At 40.6% G+C, this 22,727-nt stretch overlaps 2 protein-coding genes across 2 annotated transcripts in view; both read right to left on the reverse strand.

The window, feature by feature from the left end:
- The window catches only part of FLT1 (fms related receptor tyrosine kinase 1), a 207,377-nt gene that overhangs the window by 51,087 nt on the left and 133,563 nt on the right, over nucleotides 1-22,727 (reverse strand). The gene's annotated exons all lie outside the window — the stretch shown is intronic.
- LOC126015743 (non-histone chromosomal protein HMG-17) lies at nucleotides 21,525-22,673 on the reverse strand. The gene has a single exon (XM_049778338.1). The coding sequence runs from the start codon at nucleotides 22,605-22,607 to the stop codon at nucleotides 22,335-22,337; it is 273 nt and encodes a 90-aa protein (XP_049634295.1). The 5' UTR covers nucleotides 22,608-22,673; the 3' UTR covers nucleotides 21,525-22,334.

Genomic DNA, 22,727 nt, shown 5'->3' on the forward strand with positions numbered 1-22,727 from the left:
GATATATATAGGGCACTCTATCCCCAGAAAACTGGATACACATTCTTCTCCAATGCACATGGGTCATTCTCCAGGATAGACCATATGCTGACCCATAAAACATATCTCCATAAAGTCAAGAGGATAGAAACTGTATGAACTACCTTCACTGACCACAAGACACTAAAATTAGATGTGAACTACAAAGAAACACAGTAGAAAAACTTTAACACCTGGAAACTAAACAGTTTACTACTGAACAACCAGTGGGTCAGAGATGAAATCAAAAAGGAAATCAAAACTTTCCTGGAAACAAATGACAATGAAGGCACAAATTGTCAGAATTTATGGGACACAACAAAAGCAGTACTAAGAGAAAAATTATAGACTTAAAGCACGCATCAGAATGGAAGAAGGGGGCCGGAGAGATAGCATGGAGGTAAGGCATTTGCCTTTCATGCAGAAGGTCATCGGTTCGAATCCCGGCATCCCATATGGTCCCCCGTGCTTGCTAGGAGCAATTTCTGAGCATGGAGCCAGGAGTAACCCCTGAGCACTGCCAGGTGAGATCCAAAAACCAGAATGGAAGATGGGGCCTACATAGAAAGCTTAAAGACACAGCTTTTAGAACTAGAAAATGACCAACAAAAGGAACCAAAAATAAGTAGGCAGAAGAAAATAATAAAGCTTAGAGCAGAAATCAATGAAATGGTAATTAAAAATTTGAAACATCAACGAAAGTAAAAGTTGGTTCTTTGAAAAAATAAACAAGATCAATAAACCACTAGCAAAAATCACAAAGAAATGAAAAGAGAAAAATATAATACACTGAATTAGGAATGAAAAGAGGGATATCACCACAGATACTGCAGGGATTAAAGGGTAATCAGAGACTTCTTTGAGAAACTCTATGCCATGAAATATGAAAACCTGGAGGAAATAGACAAATTCTTGGACTCTTATAATCTTCCACGGTTAAACCAGGATGATCTTGCATATCTAAACAGACACATCACTACTGAGGAAATTAAAATGGTCATCAAGAGTCTTCCCAAAAAACAAAAGTCCAGGCCCAGATGGATTCACTAACGAATTCTTTCAAACCTTTCAAGAAAAACTTCTACCAATCCTCTGCAGGCTCTTTCATGAAATTGAAGAATCGGGAACACTCCTAAACAGTTTTTACAAAGCTAACATCACCTTGATACTAAAACTAGACAAAGATGTTGCAAAAAAAAAAAAAAAAAAAAAAAAAATAAAGAAATAAATAAATAAATAAAGAAAGAAAAAGAAGAAAGAAAGAAAGAAAGAAAGAAAGAAAGAAAGAAAGAAAGAAAGAAAGAAAGAAAGAAAGAAAACTACAGACCAATATTCCTGATGAACACAGATGCAAATATCCTCAACACAATTCTGACAAATAGGATCAAATGCCTCATCACGAAGGTAATTCACCACGACCAATTAGGTTTCATCCCAGGAATGCAAGGATGGTTTAACTTACATAAATCAATCAACATAATACACCATATCAACAAAAAGAAAAATAAAAAGTATATGATCATATCAATAGATGCAGAGAGAGCATTTCATAAAAACTCATCACGATGGGGATAGAAGAAACTTTTCTCAATGTAGTAGAGGCAATCAACCCATAAGTCAGTGGCAAATACTATTTTGGGGGGAGGGTCACACCCAGCAGCACTCAGGAGTTACTCCTGGCTCTATGCTCAGAAATCGCCTATGGAAGGCAAAAGGGACCATATAGGATGCCGGGATTCAAACCACCATCCTTCTGCATGAAAGGCAAATGCCTTACTTCCATGCTATCTCTCTGGCCCCATCAAATACTATTTTCAATGGAGATAAACTAAAAGCCTTTCCTCTAAAATCTAGTACAAGATAAGACTGTTGTCTATCACCACTACGATTCAACATAGTGCTGAAAGTGCTTGCTATAATTATTAGGCAAGAAAAAGATAACAAGGGCATCCAGATAGGAAAGGAAGAAATCAAGCTCTCACTGGTTGCAGATGATATGATACTTATTTATAAAACCCTAAAGCAGAGGTTTCAAACTCAATTTACCTGGGGGCCGCAGGAAACAAAGTCAGGGTGAGGCAGGGCCGCATAAGGGATTTCACACACACACAAAAAATCCTTAGATGTCATTATTAACAATTTTAGTTATTTCTTCTGAACATGAATAGAACATTGAGTGAAGACCATGAACAGTTCTTCTGAACATGGCATCTTTTTTTTTTTTTTGATCATAGTGGCTTACATATCTTTCACATAAGTATTTTAGGTACATATTAACATTGAATCAGGGGAATACCCACCACCAAATTTGTCCTCCCCCCCTTCCCCTTCCCTTTCTGCAACCCATATCTCCCACCATCACCCCTCGGGCTGCTAGAGTAGGTGGTCCCCTCTTTGTCTAGCTTACTATCAGTGATCATACATCTGTTTGGTCCTGGTGCCCTCCCTTGTTTCTCCCTCTATTTGAGAGGCTAAGCTAGATAAATAGAGTTATGTGGTTTTGAACATGGCATCTTTTGCCTATTCCTTGCTGCCAGAGACTTGACAGCACTTCTTCTCACAAATCTGAACCACATTTGGCTTTAGAGAGGAAGCAGTTGAGATCCTCAGTATGGCTTGAAGATGATCATCATTAAGTCTAGACCTGTACTTTGACTTATTAAAGTTCAATGTGGAGAATAACTTTTCACACAAATATGTGCTCCCAAAAAGGCACATGGTGCGCTTGAACATTCGGGAAAGCTCAGGGAAGCTGGGGTGGGGGGGCAATTCTCTCAAAAATTGCCCATGCATGTCTGCTTTTCCACTAATCTCCCTGAACTTGGCTTTGAGATCAGAGTTGCATTGCAGGTCAATGAGCTCCATTTGAAGCACAGGAGGGGCATCTTTCACATCAAAGGAAAAGGGGTCCACAAAAATTTGGAAAGTGGCTCTGTGCTTTCTGAAGTCTGCAAATCTGTGATCCAATCCCTTCTCTAGCTTAAAAATAGCATCAACATATTTCTCACCACTGAATGGTATGCCTGCATCCACAAGTTCCTTGCATGCTGGGAAATGGCGAAGGTTTGTCTGAGAGATCTGGGATTTCCATAACACAAGTTTTGTGGAGAATGCTCTCACGTTGTCAAAGGCAGCACTGATAAGCTGCCCCAGGCCTTGTCAGATTTTGTTTAGTACATTCAGCTTATGTGTGATGTCAACAAGAAAAGCTAAGTCCATGAGCCATTTGTGATCACTCAACTCAGACATAGCATTCCCATCCTTCTCCATGAAGGCTTTCACTTCTTCTCTCAACTCAAAAAATCTTTTCAGGACATTTCCCCTGCTGAGCCAATGTACCTCGATGAAATAGAGCACATCTTCATATTCTGACTCCATTTCCTCTAAAAAAGCACAGAACCTCTTGTACTTTAAGCCCCTGAATCTGATTTGGTTTATGCATTTCACAACAACAGACATCACATTGTCACATGGCAGGTAGGTATTTACTGCAAAGGGCCTGCTGATGGATAATGCAGTGAAGAGCAATGGCCTTCTCTACACCCTCCTCTTCAAGTATTTTTTTGAACAAGTGCCACCAGTCCATTTTTTCTCCCTGTCATTGATGGCGCTCCATCGGTTATTATTTCAACAAACCTCTTCCATGGCAAACCTGCATTCTCAAGGCATCACACAGATGTCGAAATATCTCATTAGCAGTGGTCTGGCCATGCATTGGAATTATTGTGAGCAGCTCCTCTGTCAATTCAAATTGCAATCAACACCACGGACATAAATTGTGAGTTGTGCAGTGTCTGTTATATCTGTGCCCTTGTCAAGAGCAACTGAGTATGCATCAAAACATTTGGCTTTCTCACACAGTTGATGATAAATGTCACTTGACATGTCAGAAATGCACTCTGCCACAGTGTTGACAGAAAGGCTGATTTTGCTAAACTGACCTTTCTTTTCCAGACAAATAATACTTGCAGCCTGTACATGCATTTTCAACAAACTCTCCTTCTGTGAATGGTTTCCCTGCCTTAGCAATCATCTCACTAACCATGTAACTAGCTTTGACTGATGCAACATTCTCTTTGGTTGCTTTCTTGAAGAAATCTTGTTGCCTCATTAGACATGCTTAAAGACTGGCAACCCACTTGGCTCTCTCATTTCCTTGATATTTTGCACATTCCTCAGCATGTTTAGTTGAATAATGGCATTTCAAGTGGTATTCCTTGTGCACTGCAACTTTCTCTGAGCAAATAAGACATGTGGGGATGCCCCTGTGCTCAACAAAGAAATACTGCGTCTCCCACTTTTCCTGAAATTGTGTGTGCTCATCATCAATCTTTCTCTTCACTACAGGCTTTGATGAAGTCATGATGAAGGTATGACAAAAATCTAATTCTGTAATAAACTTCTCTCCATTCTCTCCCTGAGGCCTCCGATAATGCAAGAGACAGCGGGCAGGAGCAGCGGAAATGATGTCTGTGCTAGGTGCAAAGTATTCGCGATTATTCGCTTACCAAATGTTCGCAATAAAAAATCGCATTAGTGGGGCCGGCGAGGTGGCGCTAGAGTAAGGTGTCTGCCTTGCAAGCGCTAGCCAAGGAAGGACTGTGGTTTGATCCCCTGGTGTCCTATATTGTCTCCCCAAGCCAGGAGCAATTTCTGAGCGCTTAGCCAGTAGTAACCCCTGAGCATCAAACGGGTGTGGCCCAAAACCGCCCCCAAAAATCACATTAGTAAGAAAAAATCGCAAAAAACGCATTAAACATTCGCATACCCCAAACTCGGGGTATGCGAATGTTTAATGTGATTTTTTCTTACTAATGTGATTTTTATTGCGATTATTCAGTAAGCGAATAATTGCGAATACTGCAATATTTGAAGGCTGGCCGTGGGCCACAAAATGTTGTACGCAAACGGCCCACAGGCTGCAAGTTTAAGACCCCTGCCCTAAAGACTCTATCAAAAAAACCTCTGGAAGCAATAGATTCATATAGCAATGTAGCAGGCTACAAAATTAACATGCAAAATTCAATGGCCTTCTTATAGACCAGTAATGATAGAGAAAAAATGGATATAAAAAAAAAAAAACAATCTCATTTACATTAGTGCCACACAGCTCAAATATCTTGGAGTCAATGTAACTAAAGATGTGAAGGACTTATACAAAGAAAACTACAAAAACCTGCTTCAAGAAATAAAAGAATACGTGGAAATGGAAGCATATACCCTACTCATGGATTGGGAGGTTTAACATTATTAAAATGGCAATACTCTCCTGTTGTGTATTTTTTGTAATATTGTTTTTGCCTGTCGTCCCACCTGGATCTTCCAGGTGGGGGCGATTAAGAAAAGAATAAAATAACTTATTGGGGAGGCGTAAGGGGCTTTTTTGCCAGAGCTGACAGCTGGTTCAGTTTGCTTTTTGGAGCTGGCTACAGACTGAAAAAAAGACTCTTTGCTGAATCTTTGGTCCTCTACTCTTTTGTCTGTGTTGATTGTTTACTCTGGATATTATTACCAAGGTCTCCCCCAAAAGGGGGAACGGAAGAATGGGATTTAATTTATCTTTCTGGGAGCTATTTTTGGACTCAGAAACAATCAATAAGTTCAAATTCACCAACACTCCCCCAGGCATTGTACAGATTTAATGCAATCCTTCTAAGGATACCCATAACATTCTTCAAAGAAGTGGATCAAACACTTCTGAAATTCATCTGAAACAATAAGCACCCAATAATATCTAGAGCAACCCTTGGGAAAAGGAACATGGGAGGCATCACTTTTCTCAACTATATATTGTACTACAAAGCAATAGTCATTAAAACAGCATGGTATTGGAATAAAACAGGCCCTCAGATCAGTGGATTAGACTAGAATATTCAGAGAATGCTCCCCAGATATACAATCAATTAATGTTTGACAAAGATGCAAGAAATGCAAAATGGAACAAGGAAAGCCTCTTCAATGAGTGGTGTTGGCACAACTGGTCAGCCACTTGCAATAAAACAAAAAACAAACAAACAAACAAAAAAAAACAGACTCAGACCTCCAGCTAACACCATGCACCAAGGTCAAATGCAAATGGATTAAAGATCTTGATATCAGACCTGAAACCATAAGGTATATAGAACAACACATAGGTAAAACACTCCAGGACATTGAAACTAAAGGAAGAAACAGCACTTTCCAAACAAGTTGAAGCAGAGATACACAAATGGGACTATATTAAGCTGAGAAGCTTCTGCACCTCAAGAATAAATGCCTAAAAGCCACCTACAGAATGGGAGAAGCTACCCATCAGATAAGGTACTGATAGAACTTAACAAGAAAGGGCCCGGAGAGATAGCACAGGCCTTTGCCTTGCAAGCAGCCGATCCAGGACCAAAGGTGGTTGGTTCGAATCCCGGTGTCCCATATGGTCCCCCGTGCCTACCAGGAGCTATTTCTGAGCAGACAGCCAGGAGTAACCCCTGAGCACTGCCGGGTGTGGCCCAAAAACAAAAACAAAACAAGAACAAGAAAAAAAAATCTAACCCCATCAAAAAATGGGGAGAAGAAATGAACAGACACGTTTTCAAATAAAAACTACAAATGGCCAAAAGGCACATGAAAAATGCTCCACATCACTAATCATCAGAGAGATGCAAATCAAAACAACAATGAGGTACCATCTCACACCACAGAGATTGGCACACATCCCAAAGAACAAGAACAATCGGTGCTGATAGGGATGTAGAGAGAAAAAAAAAAAGAAAAACACTCATTCACTGCTGGTGGGAATGCTGTCTGGTCCAGCCCTTATGTAAAACAATATGGAGATTCCTCAAAAAACTGGAAATTGAGCTCCCAGTTGACCCGGCTCTACCACTCCTATGAATATACCCTAGGAGGGGCCAGCATGGTGGCGCTAGAGGTAAGGTGCCTGCCTTGCCTGCACTAGCCAAGGATGGACTGCAGTTTGATTCCCCAGTGTCCCATATGGTCCCCCAAGCCAGGAGTGACTTCTGAGTGGATAGCCAGGAGTAATCCCTGAGCGTCACTGGGTGTGGCCCAAAAGCAAAAAAAAAAAAAAAATGAATATACCCTAGGAATACAAAAATCCAATACAAAAAAACCTTCACACCTATATTCATCACAGCACTTTTTACAATAGCCAGACTCTGGAAACAACCAAGATGCCATTCCACAGATGAATGTCTAAAGAAACTGTGTTACATATACACAATCGAATTATATGCAGCTATCAGGAGAGATGAAGTCATAAAATTTTCCTATACATGGATGTACATGGAATCTATTATCTGAGTGAAATTAGTCAGAGGGAGAGAGAGACACACACAGAATAGTTGACTCATCTATGGATTTTAAGAAAAATTAAAGACATTGAAATAATTCCCAGAGAGAAGGGTGTGAAGGACTGGCTCAAGATATAAAGCTCACCACAAAGAGTGGTGAGTGCAGTTAGCAAAATAACTATGCCGAGAACTATCATAACAATGTCAGTGAGTGAGGGATGTAGAAAGCCTGTCTGAAATACAGGAAGGGGGTGAAGGAGAGAAGAGTTGGGGGCATTGATGATAGGAAGGTTGTATGGGTGAAGGAGGGTGTTCTTTTTATGACTGAAATCCAACTACAATTATGTTTGTAATCACGGTGTTTAAATAAAGAAATTATTTATTTAAAAATTAATTATTTAAAAATGTTGGTTATTTATGCCTCTCTTCAGCTTTGTCTCCTGTTATCTCCCCATGTACTTCAATAACATAAAATTTTTGTAGTTTGAGGGAGAGGGAGTAGGTCTTCATCTTTGCAGTCCCACTCATCAGACTGAGAATTATATCAACTGCATATTGGCTTTGCCTCTAAAAAGTTTCGTGAAACATTCAGAAGGGTCAAGCTCTCACTTGTGTGTGTTTACCTACTAAATACATGAAGAATCATCTCTATTCCAGGAGCTATTCAAAGTGTTAATACAGAGAAAAAGAATATTCAGTCAGATACTGAAATCTGAACTGATGACAGTTCAGAGTTCTTAGTGAAGTAGCCAATTCCAGGGTTGTGATTGCTTGTTCAACTGCTACTTCTTAGAGTAGCTGGGACCTAGTGGGCAAGCTGAAAAGACTGGTTGAGTGAAAGAATAAACTGGGCTTTATTGGCTACTTTGTCCACTGTTGCTATTTGTTTATGAACCTAACAAGGTTAAGAACAACTTCCTTTTTTTTTTCCCCTTTTTTTGGCCACACCCCGTGGTACTTAGCAGTTACTCCTGGCTCTGTGCTCAGAAACCACTCCAGGCAGGCTCAAGGGACCATATTGGATGCCGGGAATCAAACCCAGGTCTGTCCCAGGTCGGCTGTGTGCAAGGCAAATGTCCTACTATTGTTCTCTCTCTCTGGTCCCGAGAAATATTTCCTTGAAGAAATTACCAAATATAATAACCTTTTCTTTCATGGCCCATTCTCTCTCTCTTTTTGTGGTTTTTGGGCCACACCCAGTGGCATTTAGGGGTTACTCCTGGCTTTGCTCTCAGAAATCACTCCTGGCAGACTGGGGGACCATATGGTGTGCTGGGGATCAAATTTGAGTCTGTCCCAGGCCGGACACATGCAAGGCAAATGCCCTACTGCTGTGCTATAACTCTGGCCCAGGATCCATTCTCTTACTAAAAATAATAACCTTTTCTTTCAGGGCCCATTCTCTCTCTTTTTTTGTGCTTTTGAGCCATACCCAGTGGCACTCAGGGGTTACTCATGGCTCTGCTCTCAGAAATCACTCCTGGCAGACTGGGGGACCATATGGGATGTTGGGGATCGAACCTTAGTCTGTCCCAGGATGGACACATGCAAGACAAATGTCTTAACGCTGTGCTGTAGCTCTAGCCCAGGACTCATTCTTTTGATGGGACTATTGTAAGATCAAGATGATATGAGTCACTGGTGAAGGGATTAGTATTTTTGAAACTCAATCATAAAAAACATGTAATTCATGGTAAATCAATCTATTTTTAAAAAAAAGATAATATGAATTTGGACATACTCTCAACAATTCTATTGCTGCCTTTCTACACACACATATACAACACCACACACACACACACACACACACACACACACACACTTATTTTTTCCCTTATGCTACTGATAGGCTTTTGTGGAATCTGAATGCAGCTCACTTTGGACACAGTGGCCTTGATTGATTGATTAAGGAGGCTGATGGCGTATTGATTCACGGTCTTGTCTGCATGAAATATCCGCAGATGCAGAGATACCTCCTGCATGAGACACTCTGAAAAGACTGAAGAGGCTTGCTCACATTGTGAAAACTTTCCCACTGCATTCCATGGAGCAGGAAGTTGACCCCCCCACCAAGTAATTCCACAGTTCTTACTCAGTATAGACAGCAACATTCTTTTCAGCATCTTTGTGTGCAGTTACATACTTAAAGAATCAACTCATTTAAGAAATCATCTAAATCTAGTTCATGTTCTATTAGTATTGACTGAAAAATAAAATGAGCAGGACAAGATCTATGACCATTCCCAATCTCAACAGAACAGACCCCTATTTGCAAAGTGACCTTTGAAATTATATTCAGCGGGTTCACAGGCCTAAGTGGGCAGCTTCTCTTCCTATAAAGCTCTTGACTGTTTCATCAAAAGCCAAACATGAACATATGATCCAGCTTCAGCTTTACCTCATTGCTAACACCTGGAGAACTCAGCTCCTAAAACAACCCTGTTGACATGGCATCAAGAGATGGTGAAAAGTATGGGAAAGATACTTGACAATGACTAGCAGTTAGCAATGGGTTTCAGGTTTCATATGGTGGACACCACATACACTCATCTTTATAGGGGATCCTCATAGGAATGAGGACAATTTTGGCATGTGGTGTTTTATGAGGGGGGGGGAAGGGTACACTTGGTAATCAGGGTTTACATCTGGCTTTGTGCTCAGGAGTCAATCCTAAGTAGTGCTATATAGGGTACCAGAGATCAAACCTGGATCTGTCAATGCAAGGCAAGAACCCTACCCCTAGTACTATCTTTTAGGCCCAAGTTAGAAATATTTATGACCCATGTATCTTTTTTAATAGATTGGTGACTGTGACTCAGAGTTCTGTGTCAATTATCTTCCCCAAGTTCCAAATTATCACTGGAGAGAGAGAGAGAGAGAGAGAGAGAGAGAGAGAGAGAGAGAGAGAGAGAGAGAGAGAGAGAGAGAGAGAGAGAGAGGAGAGAGAGAGAAAAGAGAGAAAAGAGAAAGAGAGAGAGCACACACCTGGAGCACCTGAAGCTGTAGCTTCCTGTCACCTGCTATCAGCCCTTTTCCATGATAATTGCTTCCTGGGGCAGGGCCTCAGCATCCCACCATATGGTGCTGAACCATGCAACATCTGAGATTCCATTCAATGGGCCACAGAGTCAGGTAACTCAGCGCCCACAGTAGAAGTGCTGGTGCTACCAAAGAAGTAAGGGCAACACCCTAAACAAAAGACTGCCATCTGGAGCCCAAGGGCTACTCTGAGTTCCAAGACAGAGAACAGGTTTCATCAGAATGGGCAAGAGGCCTCTGGGATCCTATAAACAATTATTTTAGACCAAGAAGTCTGAATTCCAGAATCCTCATGTCTGAAATATGGAGCTGACTCACCACTGAAATATGCAAACCTGAACTGGAGAGATAGTACAGTGGGCAGGACACTTATATGGCAGGCAGCCGACCCAGCTTGATCCCAGAACTGCATATGTTCTTCTGGACCTCATCAGATTAATAACTAAGCACAGAACTAGGAGTAAGCCTGAGCACCTGCCAGATGTGCTCTCCAAGCAAAACAAAACACAAAAACCTAAAGAAAGAACAAAAGAATGAGAGAGAGAGAGAGAGAGAGAGAGAGAGAGAGAGAGAGAGAGAGATGTGCAAACCTAACAAGTATATACAGCAAGATCAGTTCCTATAGAGGGCTTTAGTCCCCAAGGCCAGTGGGGACTCCTAGAAGCACATGCAGAGCAAGTGACTTGCCAAGCAAGGCATCACTTATGCACTGGAAAGGATTTTATCCCCACCCAATAGTGGACAGTCTTGAAGCTTTATTTTGTTTTGTTTTTGTTTTTGTTTTGAGCCTCACCCCACTGTGCTCAAAGATTTTTTTCTGACTCTGTGCTCAAGGATCACTTCTGGTGGGGCTCAGGGAATCAAGTGGGGTGTCAGGCATCAAACCTGGGTCAGCATGGAAAGTAAGGTCCTTACCTGATGTACTGTACCTCCAGGCCCTAAACTATTTAAAAATCTTCCTTTCCCCTTTTCTTTTACTGGTTGTCACTTTTGAGACAAGATCAGGATAATTTTTCATCTGTGCATGTTGCACACATAGTGATTTACCTTTCTAAAACAAGTCAAATGCTCACCAATCATTTTCCACAGGCAACACTTTCCCTGATAAGTAAATATGCCTGATGCTGCAGTTAGACCTAGGAGCTACTCTCTGACTCTAGCATTATTCTAGGAGAAGTAACTTTAGGCTTATAATTCTTATCATTCTTACGGCCTTTGGAAAATCAAGAGAATGGTTTCAATTTTGTTCATTTTGCCTCAAGCAGACATACCTAGCCTCAACTTTCCAAAGGTACCAATCATACAGAGCAGTGTCCTTCACACTGAAAACCAATAACCAATAATACAGTTAGGTTTATTGGAATTACAATCTTAATCTTTATACTAGAGGGGACTTCTTGGTTTTATTTTGTTTTGGACCATACCTGCTGGTGCTCAGGTGTTACTCTTGGCTCTGCGCTCAGGAATTGCTCCTGGAGGGTTTGGAGGACCATATGGGATGTTGGGGATCAAACGTGGGTTGATCACTTACTTGCAAGGCAAATGCCCTATTCATTGTACTATGGCTCCAGTCCACTAGGGGGTAATTCAAAATTATACATATTAATTTGGGGAGAGGAGTCTATGAAAAGAATTGGGCCATACAGAGTGGTGCTCAGAGTTTACTCCTGGTTCTAGGTTTAGGGATTCTATCTCCTGGTCTGGGCATGTAACACTTGGGGATATAACAGGGGTCAGTTATGTACTTTTAACATCTATACCAAGGGTTCCCAAACTATGGCCCATGGGCCACATGAAGCCTGCCTAGGACATTTATCTGGCCCATCACATGTTTTTGCCACCACTGCCTGTCCTGCTTAGCAATTGACTTGTCCGGGACCCACAGTGTGCATGTGTAGGATGTGCACCACACTCTCTGACTCCTTTCCTCTGTTTCTCCACTATGCCTCTCAGTCTCGGGCAAGGGTTCTCAAACTCTGACTTGCCAAAAGCATAAGTAAACATAAATAAAAGATATTTAAAATCACTACAACAGGATATCAGCTCTATTAGACATTTTAATTAGAACAAATTCGATTTTTAGATCAAACAGGGATCTTATGATGTGGAATACTATTCAATGACATACTGGTAAGTCTCAGAAAAGAATCATATAGAAATTTCTGTGAGAGTCAGAGTTAGTACAGTGGTCATATCATTTGCTTTGCCTGTGACAACCCAAGTGGATTCCTGGCACTGCATATGGTCTCCCCCCCACTGCCAGGAGTGATCACTGATTTCGGATCAGAGTCAGGCATAAGCATGAGCACTGCCAGGTGTGGTTCCCCCCCAAATTAAATAAATAAGCAAAAAATAAATAAATAAAATAGAAAGTCAGTTGGTTTACTATATTACCAACATATTATTATATTATATTACCAATTATATTAGCAACAACAATACTAATATTTAAAAGTTTCTATGCTTGCTTAATATTGTTTGAAAAGTGTTTATCCTTATAAAACTTTATAAGTTGGTTACTTTTACTAACATCCATTTTGCAGATGAACCAATGGAAGCATCAGAAGGAAAGTTATTTGACCAAGTACACCAAGTTAAAGAGTAGGGTTGTTTCTGTTTTCAGGCTAGAACCTCTAACCACCGGATTCTGTAATTTTCGAGTTGAGAAGAAACAGAGACGAATGACTGACAAGCTTTCAAGGCTGCCAGTCACGAGCTGTTTAATCCTGGACTAAATCCTTAACCTCTTTGTGTTTCAGAGTCTCAACTGTAAATGGTAAAAACAAAACAAAACAAAACAAAAAAAAACATCATTAAATTGTTGCAAAAGTGTCGGGTGTGGCCCGAAAAAACAAAAAAGGGGAGGGCGAGGTGGCACTAGAGGTAAGGTGTCTGCCTTGCAAGCGCTAGCCAGGGAAGGACCGCAGTTCGATCTCCTGGCGTCCCATGTGGTCCCCCCAAGCCAGGGGCGATTTCTGAGCGTTTGGCCAGGTGTGGCCCCTGAGCATCACACGGGTGTGGCCCGAGAAAACAAACAAAAAAAAATTGTTGCAAAAGTGAAATAGACTAAAGCACATCCCCTTGCTTAAAATAGTAGATTGCATACTAAATAAGAAGATATTGAATGAGGTAGTCCCAATACTTCATAGAATCTAAGACAAAATTTATTGAACCTATATCCACATCCAGATGAAGTTTTGTGCCATTGAATTTACATAGAAACATGGAAGATGAGTTGTGTGTGTGTTTGTTTTCGTTTTTAGATTGAATTATTTGATGCCAAAAACAAGCTTCAAAGATGTCAAAGCATCCTAATTGAATTCCATTACCACTTTTTAAATTCTTGATCAACCCCAGCTTTATGTCTTTGTTTGAATTTGAAGTACAAAGGCATGCATTTCCAGTCCCTCACTTCTCCTGTGTGAAATGAGTGAGTAACCAGTTCAATTCTCTGTTTGATTCCTACTCTTCTCTTAGGAAACCATTCTAAATTACCAGCACAACTGGGAGAAATAACATCAGTCACCAACATCCTCATGTGAATTAGTTTATCACATCCCTAGTGTCAGGATACCCAGAGTGTTTGGGGGCAAGGACTAAGGATTCAGGAACAGAGTAGCTAAATGGGGACAGGGAGGGATCAGAGGAAAGTGAAAAAGTAGAAATGAGAACAGAAAGCAGACCAAGGAGATGAAAAAAGGTTATATGGATACCCAAGACAAAATGACAAAATGCTTTGAGTTTTTTTTCTCTTGGGCTTTTTAAACAAACAAACAAACAAATAAAAGCATAAACTTAAAGGCATGCAAGTTATGTACTAAGGTCACCGTTAATGTGTGAATATTGTGACATCCAGATATGTATCTTTCCAATCATGTGATTGCCATTACTGGGATCACAAGACCCAGAGTTGTTCTTCTGGGTTCTACTGGATGTGGGTATCTATCAATCTCCAAAAGCATTTGCAGTAACGATTAATTTCTTTCCAGTCCTTGAGTGAAAATATGCTTCACTTTCATCTCCATGAGCTGGCTACTGAGAACTGTGTTAATTCATAAGTTATTTTAGTGACTAACTGTTGTGCTGTTGTTGTTTCTGAGAACTTCCCCTCAGAGAGTTCCACGTGTGCTCACGGGCTCGTGTGTGCAGTCCAAACCAAACAAGACCTATGATTATTTAGAGAAGTTATTTGGACTCCACAGTCCACTCATCCTTTTCAGATACAAAAATAACACATTGTTTTATCTATGAGTATAAGAATCCCTTTACAAAGGAAATAAAAAAGAGCAGACAGTTTCCTTCCTGGCTAATGCATAAACCTCTTTAAATCTGTTAAAGATAGCCATAGACATAACTTATTTGCCTGATTTCATTTCCTCCATTCAACTTTACAAATATTCAGTGCAAAGGCCTATATGAATATATTAAGAAATAAAGTCTAAAGCAAGAGAATGTTTTACAGTCCCCGGAGTGAGAAGAAGAGAGGCAGGTTCTAGGATAAGAATTCTATTTCAGTGATAAAATGACTGAATGGGGATTGCCTCTACCACTGCTGGATAGAATTCAGGGTTTAAATTTTTATTCAGTGGCCAGTATGATAGTACAGTGGGTAGGGTGTTTTCCTTGCTCCCAAAAGCCTCCCCAAAAGTGGTCTCTGAGTGCAGAACCTCGAGTAAGCCCTGAGCACTGCTATGTAACCCCCCCAAAACAATAACATTTTATTCAGTGACCACAAATTAATTCTGTTCAAGATTCTGACCTAACATAACATGTGCCAAATGTCAATTTTCAACAATTCTTCCTGTTCAAAAATACATCTTTTATGGAACTGAAATCTGCCCCCTTGAAACTCCATTGTCTCCTTCATTTGTTCTAGTTATCTTTTCTAGAGTGTAAAAGAGTAAGTTAAGTATCTCTTTAGTCTGAAAGTTCTTTAAATATGTGAAGAAACAAATCGTGTCATCCCCAAATTGGCTCTTTTTTTTAGATTATCCATAAGCTTTTTACTATCCTATCATTATCCTATTTAGGATAGGGTTCTATTTATTGATGTTTCTCGTTTAAAAGGATATAATATTGCAGGCAAGGTTTGATGACAGCAGATCAGGTAAACTTTTTATTTGTTTGATCAATTATCCACAAATGGTAGTGGCGATAGTGGTGGTGATGGTGGTGGTGGTGATGGTGGTGGTGGTGGTGTGTGTGTGTGTGTGTGTGTGTGTGTGTGTGTGTGTGTAGGTGTGTGTGTGTGTGTGTGTGTGTGTAGGTGTGTGTGTGTGTAGGTGTGCTTCTGTGTGCTCCTAAAAAGACCTCTGATGTTCTTGGGCCTCGGCTGCATTTCTTAATCAATTGGGTCATCAGTGCAGTACAAGTGCCTGAAACTCTGATACTTCTTGGACCTTTCATGCAGTGCTGAAGATACCCAGGCTATACCACTAGTACTAGAAGCCACCAGGAACATATCAGCAGTGCTTAGGAGAACAAGCAATGCTCAGCATTGAACCTTGGTTAGGTGACTATTGTCCTATCTCCTGGCCCCAAACCAAAATACAAAACAAATTTTTTAATTTATTTATTTTTGATTGTGGGGCCACACCTGGTACTTACTTCTTTCTGGCTTGGTGTATAGTGAGCACTTTCATCAGTGCTCCTGGGACCATATAAAGTGCCAGGAATAGAACTTCCTGTTCTATTGTACAACTGCCTGTTGTACTATATACAAAACTTAATTTTATTTAAAAAAATATATATAATGTGTGTATGTGTGTGTGTTTTGGGCCACACTTGTCAGTGTTCAAAGCTTACTTCTGGCTCTGAATTCAAGATCATTCTGGTTTAGAGAACCATATGAGATGCTAGGGGTTGAACCCAGATTGTATTGTATGCAAAGCAAGCACCCCATCTACTAAACCATTGCTTCAGCCTTTCAAAAAACAGTTCAAAGAAGAGTTTGGATACAGGGATCATTCTGAGAGCAGAATTGGAAACTATAAAAAAAATCAAAGGAAAGGATGAAAAATAATAAAATTAGCAGTTTTTTTTTTAAATTAACCAATACAGCAAAGTGGCTGACTATAAAGTCAATACACAAAAGACAGTAGTGTTTCTCTATACAAATAACGAAGCTGAAGAGAGAGAGATTAAAAATACAATTCCATTTAAAATAATATCAAAAAATATTAGGTACCTAGGAATCAACCTTACAAGGGAAGTGAAGGAACTAAACCAGGGAAACTTCAAAACACTTCAGAAAGAAATTGAAGAGGATCTAAGGAAATGGAAGAACATCCCATGCTCATGGGTAGGTAAAATCAACATAGTCAAAATGACTATCCTACTCAAACTACTGTATAGATTTAATGCAATCCCTACCCAAATTCAGACATCATTCTTTAAAGAATTAGAGCAATCAATCACAAAATTCATCTGGAACCACAAAAGACCCAGGATAGCCAAACACATATTGAAAACAAGAAGCTGGGTGGCATCTCTTTACCTAATCTGCAACTATACTATAAAGCCTTAGTGATTAAAACAGCATTGTACTGGAACAAAGACAGGACCTCAGACCAATGGGTCAGAACAGAATTCCCAGACATAAGCCCCCAGATATACAGCCAACTAATATTTGACAAAAGAGCCAAGAACTTGAAATGGAACAAAGAAAGTCTCTTCAACAAATGGTTTTGGTACAACTGGAAAACCACATGTAAGAAATTGAAACTATTCACCCAATACTCATCAGATAAGGGGCTAATCTCCAAAATATACAAGGCACTGACAGAAATTTACAAGAAAAAAACATCTAATCCCATCAAAAAATGAGGAGAAGAAATGGACAGACACTTTGACAAAGAAGAAATACAAATGGCCAAAAGACACATGAAAAAATGCTCCACATAACTAATCATCAGGGAGATGCAAATCAAAACAACTATAGGTACCACCTCACGCCACAGAAAATGGCACACATCACAAAGAATGAGAATAAACAGTGTTGGCAGGGATGTGGATAGAAGGGAATTCTTATCCACTGCTGGTGGGAATGCCGCCTAGTTCAACCTTTATGGAAAGCGATATGGAGATTCCTCCAAAAACTGGAAATCAAGCTCCCATATGATCCAGCTATACCACTCCTAGGAATATAACCTAGGAACACAAAAATACAATACAAAAACCCTTCCTTACACCTATATTCATTGCAGCACTATTTACCATAGCAAGACTCTGGAAACAACCAAGATGCCCTTCAACAGACGAATGGCTAAAGAAACTGTGGTACATATACACAATGAAATATTATGCAGCTGTCAGGAGAGATGAAGTCATGAAATTTTCCTATACATGGATGTACACAGAATCTATTATGCTGAGTGAAATAAGTCAGAGAGAGAGAAAAACGCAGAATGGTCTCACTCATCTATGGGTTTTAAGAAAAATGAAAGACATTCTTGCAGTAATAATTTTCAGACACAAAAGAGAAAAGAGCTGGAAGTTACAGCTCACCTCAGGAAGCTCACCACAAAGAGTGATGAGTTTAGTTAAAGAAATAACTACATTTTGAACTGTCCTAATAATGAGAATGTATGAGGGAAATGGAAAGCCTGTCTAGAGTACAGGCAGGGGTCAGGTGGGGAGGAGGGAGTTTTGGGACATTGGTGATGGGAACGTTGAACTGATGATGGGTGGTGTTCTTCACATGACTGAAACCCAAACACAATCATGTATGTAATCAAGGTATTTAAATAAAATATAAAACAATTGAAAATTGACCCATACCTCACTCCTTATACAAAAGTCAACTCAAAATGGATAAAAAGACCTTGAAATTAGACCTGAATCTATAAAGTTTATTGAGAATAAAATAGGCAGAACACCCAAAGACCTATATATCAAAAAGGTCTTAGAGGATGGAGCACCAGTGGCAAGAACTTTAGCATCAAACATAAACAAATGGGACTACATCAAACTAAAAAGCTTCTGCATGGCAAAAGAAACCCTATTTAACACAAGAAGACAGTTAACTGAATGGGAAAAAAATCTTTGCACTCAACATGTCAGATAAAGGGCTGATATCTAGAATATACATAGCACTCAAAAAGCTGAGCCCCCCCCCAAAAAAAAGCCAAATAAAGCCATAAAAAATGGGGATATGAAATGAATAGAAACTTCTCTGAGGAAGACCGAAGGATGGCCAACAAACACATGAAAACATGCTTACCTTCACTCATCATTAGGTAAATCCAAATCAAGACAACAATGAGGTACCCACCTTACACCAGTGAGGATGGCTCACATAAAAAATAATGGAAACAATCTCTGTTGATAGGGTTGTGGTATGAAAGGCACTCTCATCCCCTGCTGGTGGGAATGCCCCCTAGTCCAACACCTATGGAGAACAGTCTGGAGAGTGCTAAAGGAACTCAGAATTGAGCGGCCATTTGATCCAGTAATTGCTCTTTTAGGTATCTACCCTCACTCGGAAGGACATTCATCCCAAAGTATGTGTGCACCCCACTATTTATTGCAGCAAATAGTATAATAGCCACGTCTTGGAACCAACCTCGATGTCCAACAACAGATGAGTGGATCATTGAGATGTGGTATCTATACACAATGGAATACTATGTGGCAGTCAGAAATGATACAATCAAAGACTTTGCAGCAACATGGATGGACCTAGAACATATTATGTTAAACGAAGCAATCCAGAAGACGGAAGATAAATACAGAATGATAGCACTATTCTGAAGTACCTAGAGTAGGTACTTCACGATTAAATAACTGGTGTAACAGGATAGAAACCTCACCATATACTGGGAAGTAGAGCCCAAAACAAAGGGAAGAGAAACAACACGAAGCCTGACTACACATTATATCATAAAGAAACCAGCAACAGCAGAAACAGCAGTGTAGAGAGAACAGGCATCAAGGCTAACCTCCTACACCAACGAACCAGTACCCAGTTCCCAAGTGAAGAGACACCCACTCAAACTCACTCCTCGTTCCTGGCAAGAAAATACAACCAACACCCCAACTGACTCATGCAGTGTGGCCCTCCTAATCCCCTCTCCCTATTGTGGACTGTGGCTTAATACCGGATTAGCTCCAAAAGGACTCCCATTACAAGAACTCTACCCAAGACCTCCCTGCGTGGATCCCACACCTCACGAGGAAATCTCAAAAGACAATGGGGAAGCCTATACTATCATCATAAGTATAGACCTATATAACATAAGTATAGACCTATATAACGTAATCTCCTGTATCACTTTCTCCCTTTTTCTTTGTTCCCCCCCCCTTGTTCATTTTTTTTATTATTTGTTTTGTTCTACTTTTTGTTTTTTGATTTGATTTGTTTTGTGCTTCTTTTGGGTCACAGCTGGTGGTGCTCGGAGCGTGCTCCTGGCTCTGTGCTCGAAGTTGCCCCTGGTGGGCATGGGGGACCATGTGGGATGCCGGGATGTGAGCCACCGTCCTTCTGCAGGAAGGACAGACGCCTTGCCTCCATGCTATCCCTCCTGGCCCCACTTTATTTCTTTAATTATGTCCTTTATTTAATCCTTTTATTTTCTTTTAAGAAACTCTTTTTTCTTTAGATATGTCTGAGCATATATATTTTTAGTTTCTGTCATGGGTCTGCTTTCTTCTCTCTCCACCCCCAAATCCACCAGCAATATAATGTAGCACCACTTCTTCCTGCAAAGGCATATTAAAAATAGGGGAAATTTTACGTGTAAAAACAAGCTCTTATCTACTAGGGATAAGAACTTGTACTTTTTTGTTTGTTTTTGTTTTTTTTGTTTTGTTTTTTGGGCCACACCCGGTGATGCTCAGGGGTTACTCCTGGATGTCTGCTCAGAAATAGCTCCTGGCAGGCACGGGGGACCATATGGGACACCGGGATTTGAACCAACCACCTTAGGTCCTGGATTGGCTGCTTGCAAGGCAAACACCGCTGTGCTATCTCTCCGGGCCGAACTTGTACTTTTTTACAACACAGGGACATCTACCACCCTGAACGTATGTAGTGTGGAAACAACTTAGACACTAGGGAGCTAGACACCGACTGTTCAGCCTTGACTCCTGGATCCCAGACATAGAAACGACAGAGTTCTCCACAACAGCTCCAGGAGCCCAATCCCCTCCAGGGCATTCATAATGCTGCTCTGAAGCCAACATAGGCCAGTTCTAAATTGATAACCTGACAACGAGGAAATGGGAACAACTAGATCTAAGAGCAAGTTATCCTTCCTCACCAGCCAACGATAAGACAAAATCAGAAGACATGTCACCCTTTGATCTGTGAAAAAACCAAGATTGCTATATACAGATGACTGGTTGTTACCACCAGGACTAGACAGTACGCATCCCTGGACCAACAACAACAACAACAACAACGAAAAGCTCTAACCTAGCTTTTGGTCTACAATCTGTTTAACAAACAAGATCTCCAATTCCAGAGGTTTTACTGAGACAACTGCAAGTGAACGGGTCTTCTAGAAACATAACGAAAGACTCTGTCCTAGGCTCCATCCTAGGAGCAACATAATGACCGAGAACACTAACTATAGAAGATGAATTAAAACGACACTGAAGAAGCAGAACTGTGAATTAAAACGACACTGAAGAAGCAGAACTGCTAGAATCACAAAGAAAGCCTTCATCATTAGCTCCATTCCTTGAGCTGCACAGCCACCAAGATCTTTAGATAGAGGACTGATTTTACCATCCATGACGAAGCAGAAGTCTTCCATACACCACAAAAGCATGCAAGGAGTCTATAGTTAATCCCATGACAGTATACTTCAGGGATGGAGAAACCCTGTATCTCCTAGGCCAAGGGAATTCCCTCTATAATATCCCCAAAATATTCCATACACCACAAAATCATGCAAGGAGTCTATAGTTAATCCCATGACAGTATACTTCAGGGATGAAGAAACCCTGTATCTCCTAGGCCAAGGGAATTCCCTCTATAATATCCCCAATAGTTACTGTGCCTATGCAGGAGGAAAAAGAAAAAAAAAAAAGGAAAAACAAAAGCACAAAATAATCATTTTTCCACATACATATTTATTTATTGATTGATTTTTTTGACGTCCTTATTTTGATGTAGATATTAAAGTTGATGTCTCCTTTTTTTTTTTTTTTTTTTTTTTTTTTTTTTTTCCAAGCCAAACTGTATCCAGCTTTATTAAAGATACTTTTCATAAACAATCATGGTATTTCAGGCAGGACATGGGCAGACAATCGTTAACAGTATACAATAACTTTCAAACTCCCTTCTTCAATGGACTACCAAAATCAGAAAGCCACTATAAAACCCAATGACATCTTCATTTGATGCTCTGAACAGGGAAAGTTTAGAGTGAGGGTTGACATTTCACATTTAGCATGTTGTTTAACAACTTTTCACAAGCCGACCCTGACTTTCAGGAAATGAAAGGAAAATGGCAGAATGATCAATCTGAAGACTCACAATCGAAAAAAGGGAACCGTTTTACTTTGAGGGCTGCTGCCTCAGTGGGGGCTCTCAAGTCCAGCCCTAACATCCTGATAATCACTTTTTGGGAGTCCAGGATCAACAGGTCTCTCTGGGTTTAAGGGAGTCGAGTCTATGCTGAAGGCAGAGAGGGAGACAGGACATCAAAACCCATTTTAGTTTTTCCACACCACATGGCATTGGGTGCCAAGGTGGTGAATGTGTCAACATCAAGGAATCCCTCCTCTTGGGAATCAAGAGGAAGCCTCAAAACTGGCGGGGAAAATAATTTCTCCCTAGGGCAGTCCAGCTTTGAAGACTTTCTATTTGTGACTTATGCCCTTCCCCAAACACAACAATGAAGTGTTCTGTGTGCTAACAACATAGCTTTAAAAAAAAAAAAAAGTAAAACAAAATTCTGCATTTTTATAAAACTTGATAAAAAATAGTATTTCAAACTGTACAGTCACCAGAAGTACACAGTTATCAAAAATGCACACACTTCACTTGGCATCTCCAGCACCTTCAGCTTTCTGTGCCTGGTCTGTTTTGGCATCTCCGTTTTCTGCAGGATTATTTCCATCCTTGCCAGCATCAGCTTTACCCTTTTTCCCTTTGGGTACCTTCTCTCCCTTCTTTGCAGGGGCCTTTTTAGGCTTGGGCTCTGGCTTTGGAGGAGCAGGTTTAGCTGATAACCTTGCAGATCTTCTCTGTGGTTCGTCCTTCACCTTGGCTTTGTCTCCTTTAGCATCCCCTTCAGCCTTTCTCTTGGGCATGGTGGCGGCGTTGGCGGCGGGCCGCGGAGCGGAGCGGAGGGCGCTGGGCGCGGGTGCACGGGCGGCGGGCGGGCTAGCGGGGCCGGGCCGGGCCGTCCAGGGGTCGCTCTCGCCTCTTCT

Source organism: Suncus etruscus, chromosome 8 (genome assembly GCF_024139225.1).
Source record: "Suncus etruscus isolate mSunEtr1 chromosome 8, mSunEtr1.pri.cur, whole genome shotgun sequence".
Classification (NCBI taxonomy): Eukaryota; Metazoa; Chordata; class Mammalia; order Eulipotyphla; family Soricidae; genus Suncus; species Suncus etruscus.

Bases quoted from the DNA above. Each gene is read 5' to 3' on its own strand.
- LOC126015743 (XM_049778338.1), bottom strand. From the start codon at position 22,607: ATGCCCAAGAGAAAGGCTGAAGGGGATGCTAAAGGAGACAAAGCCAAG.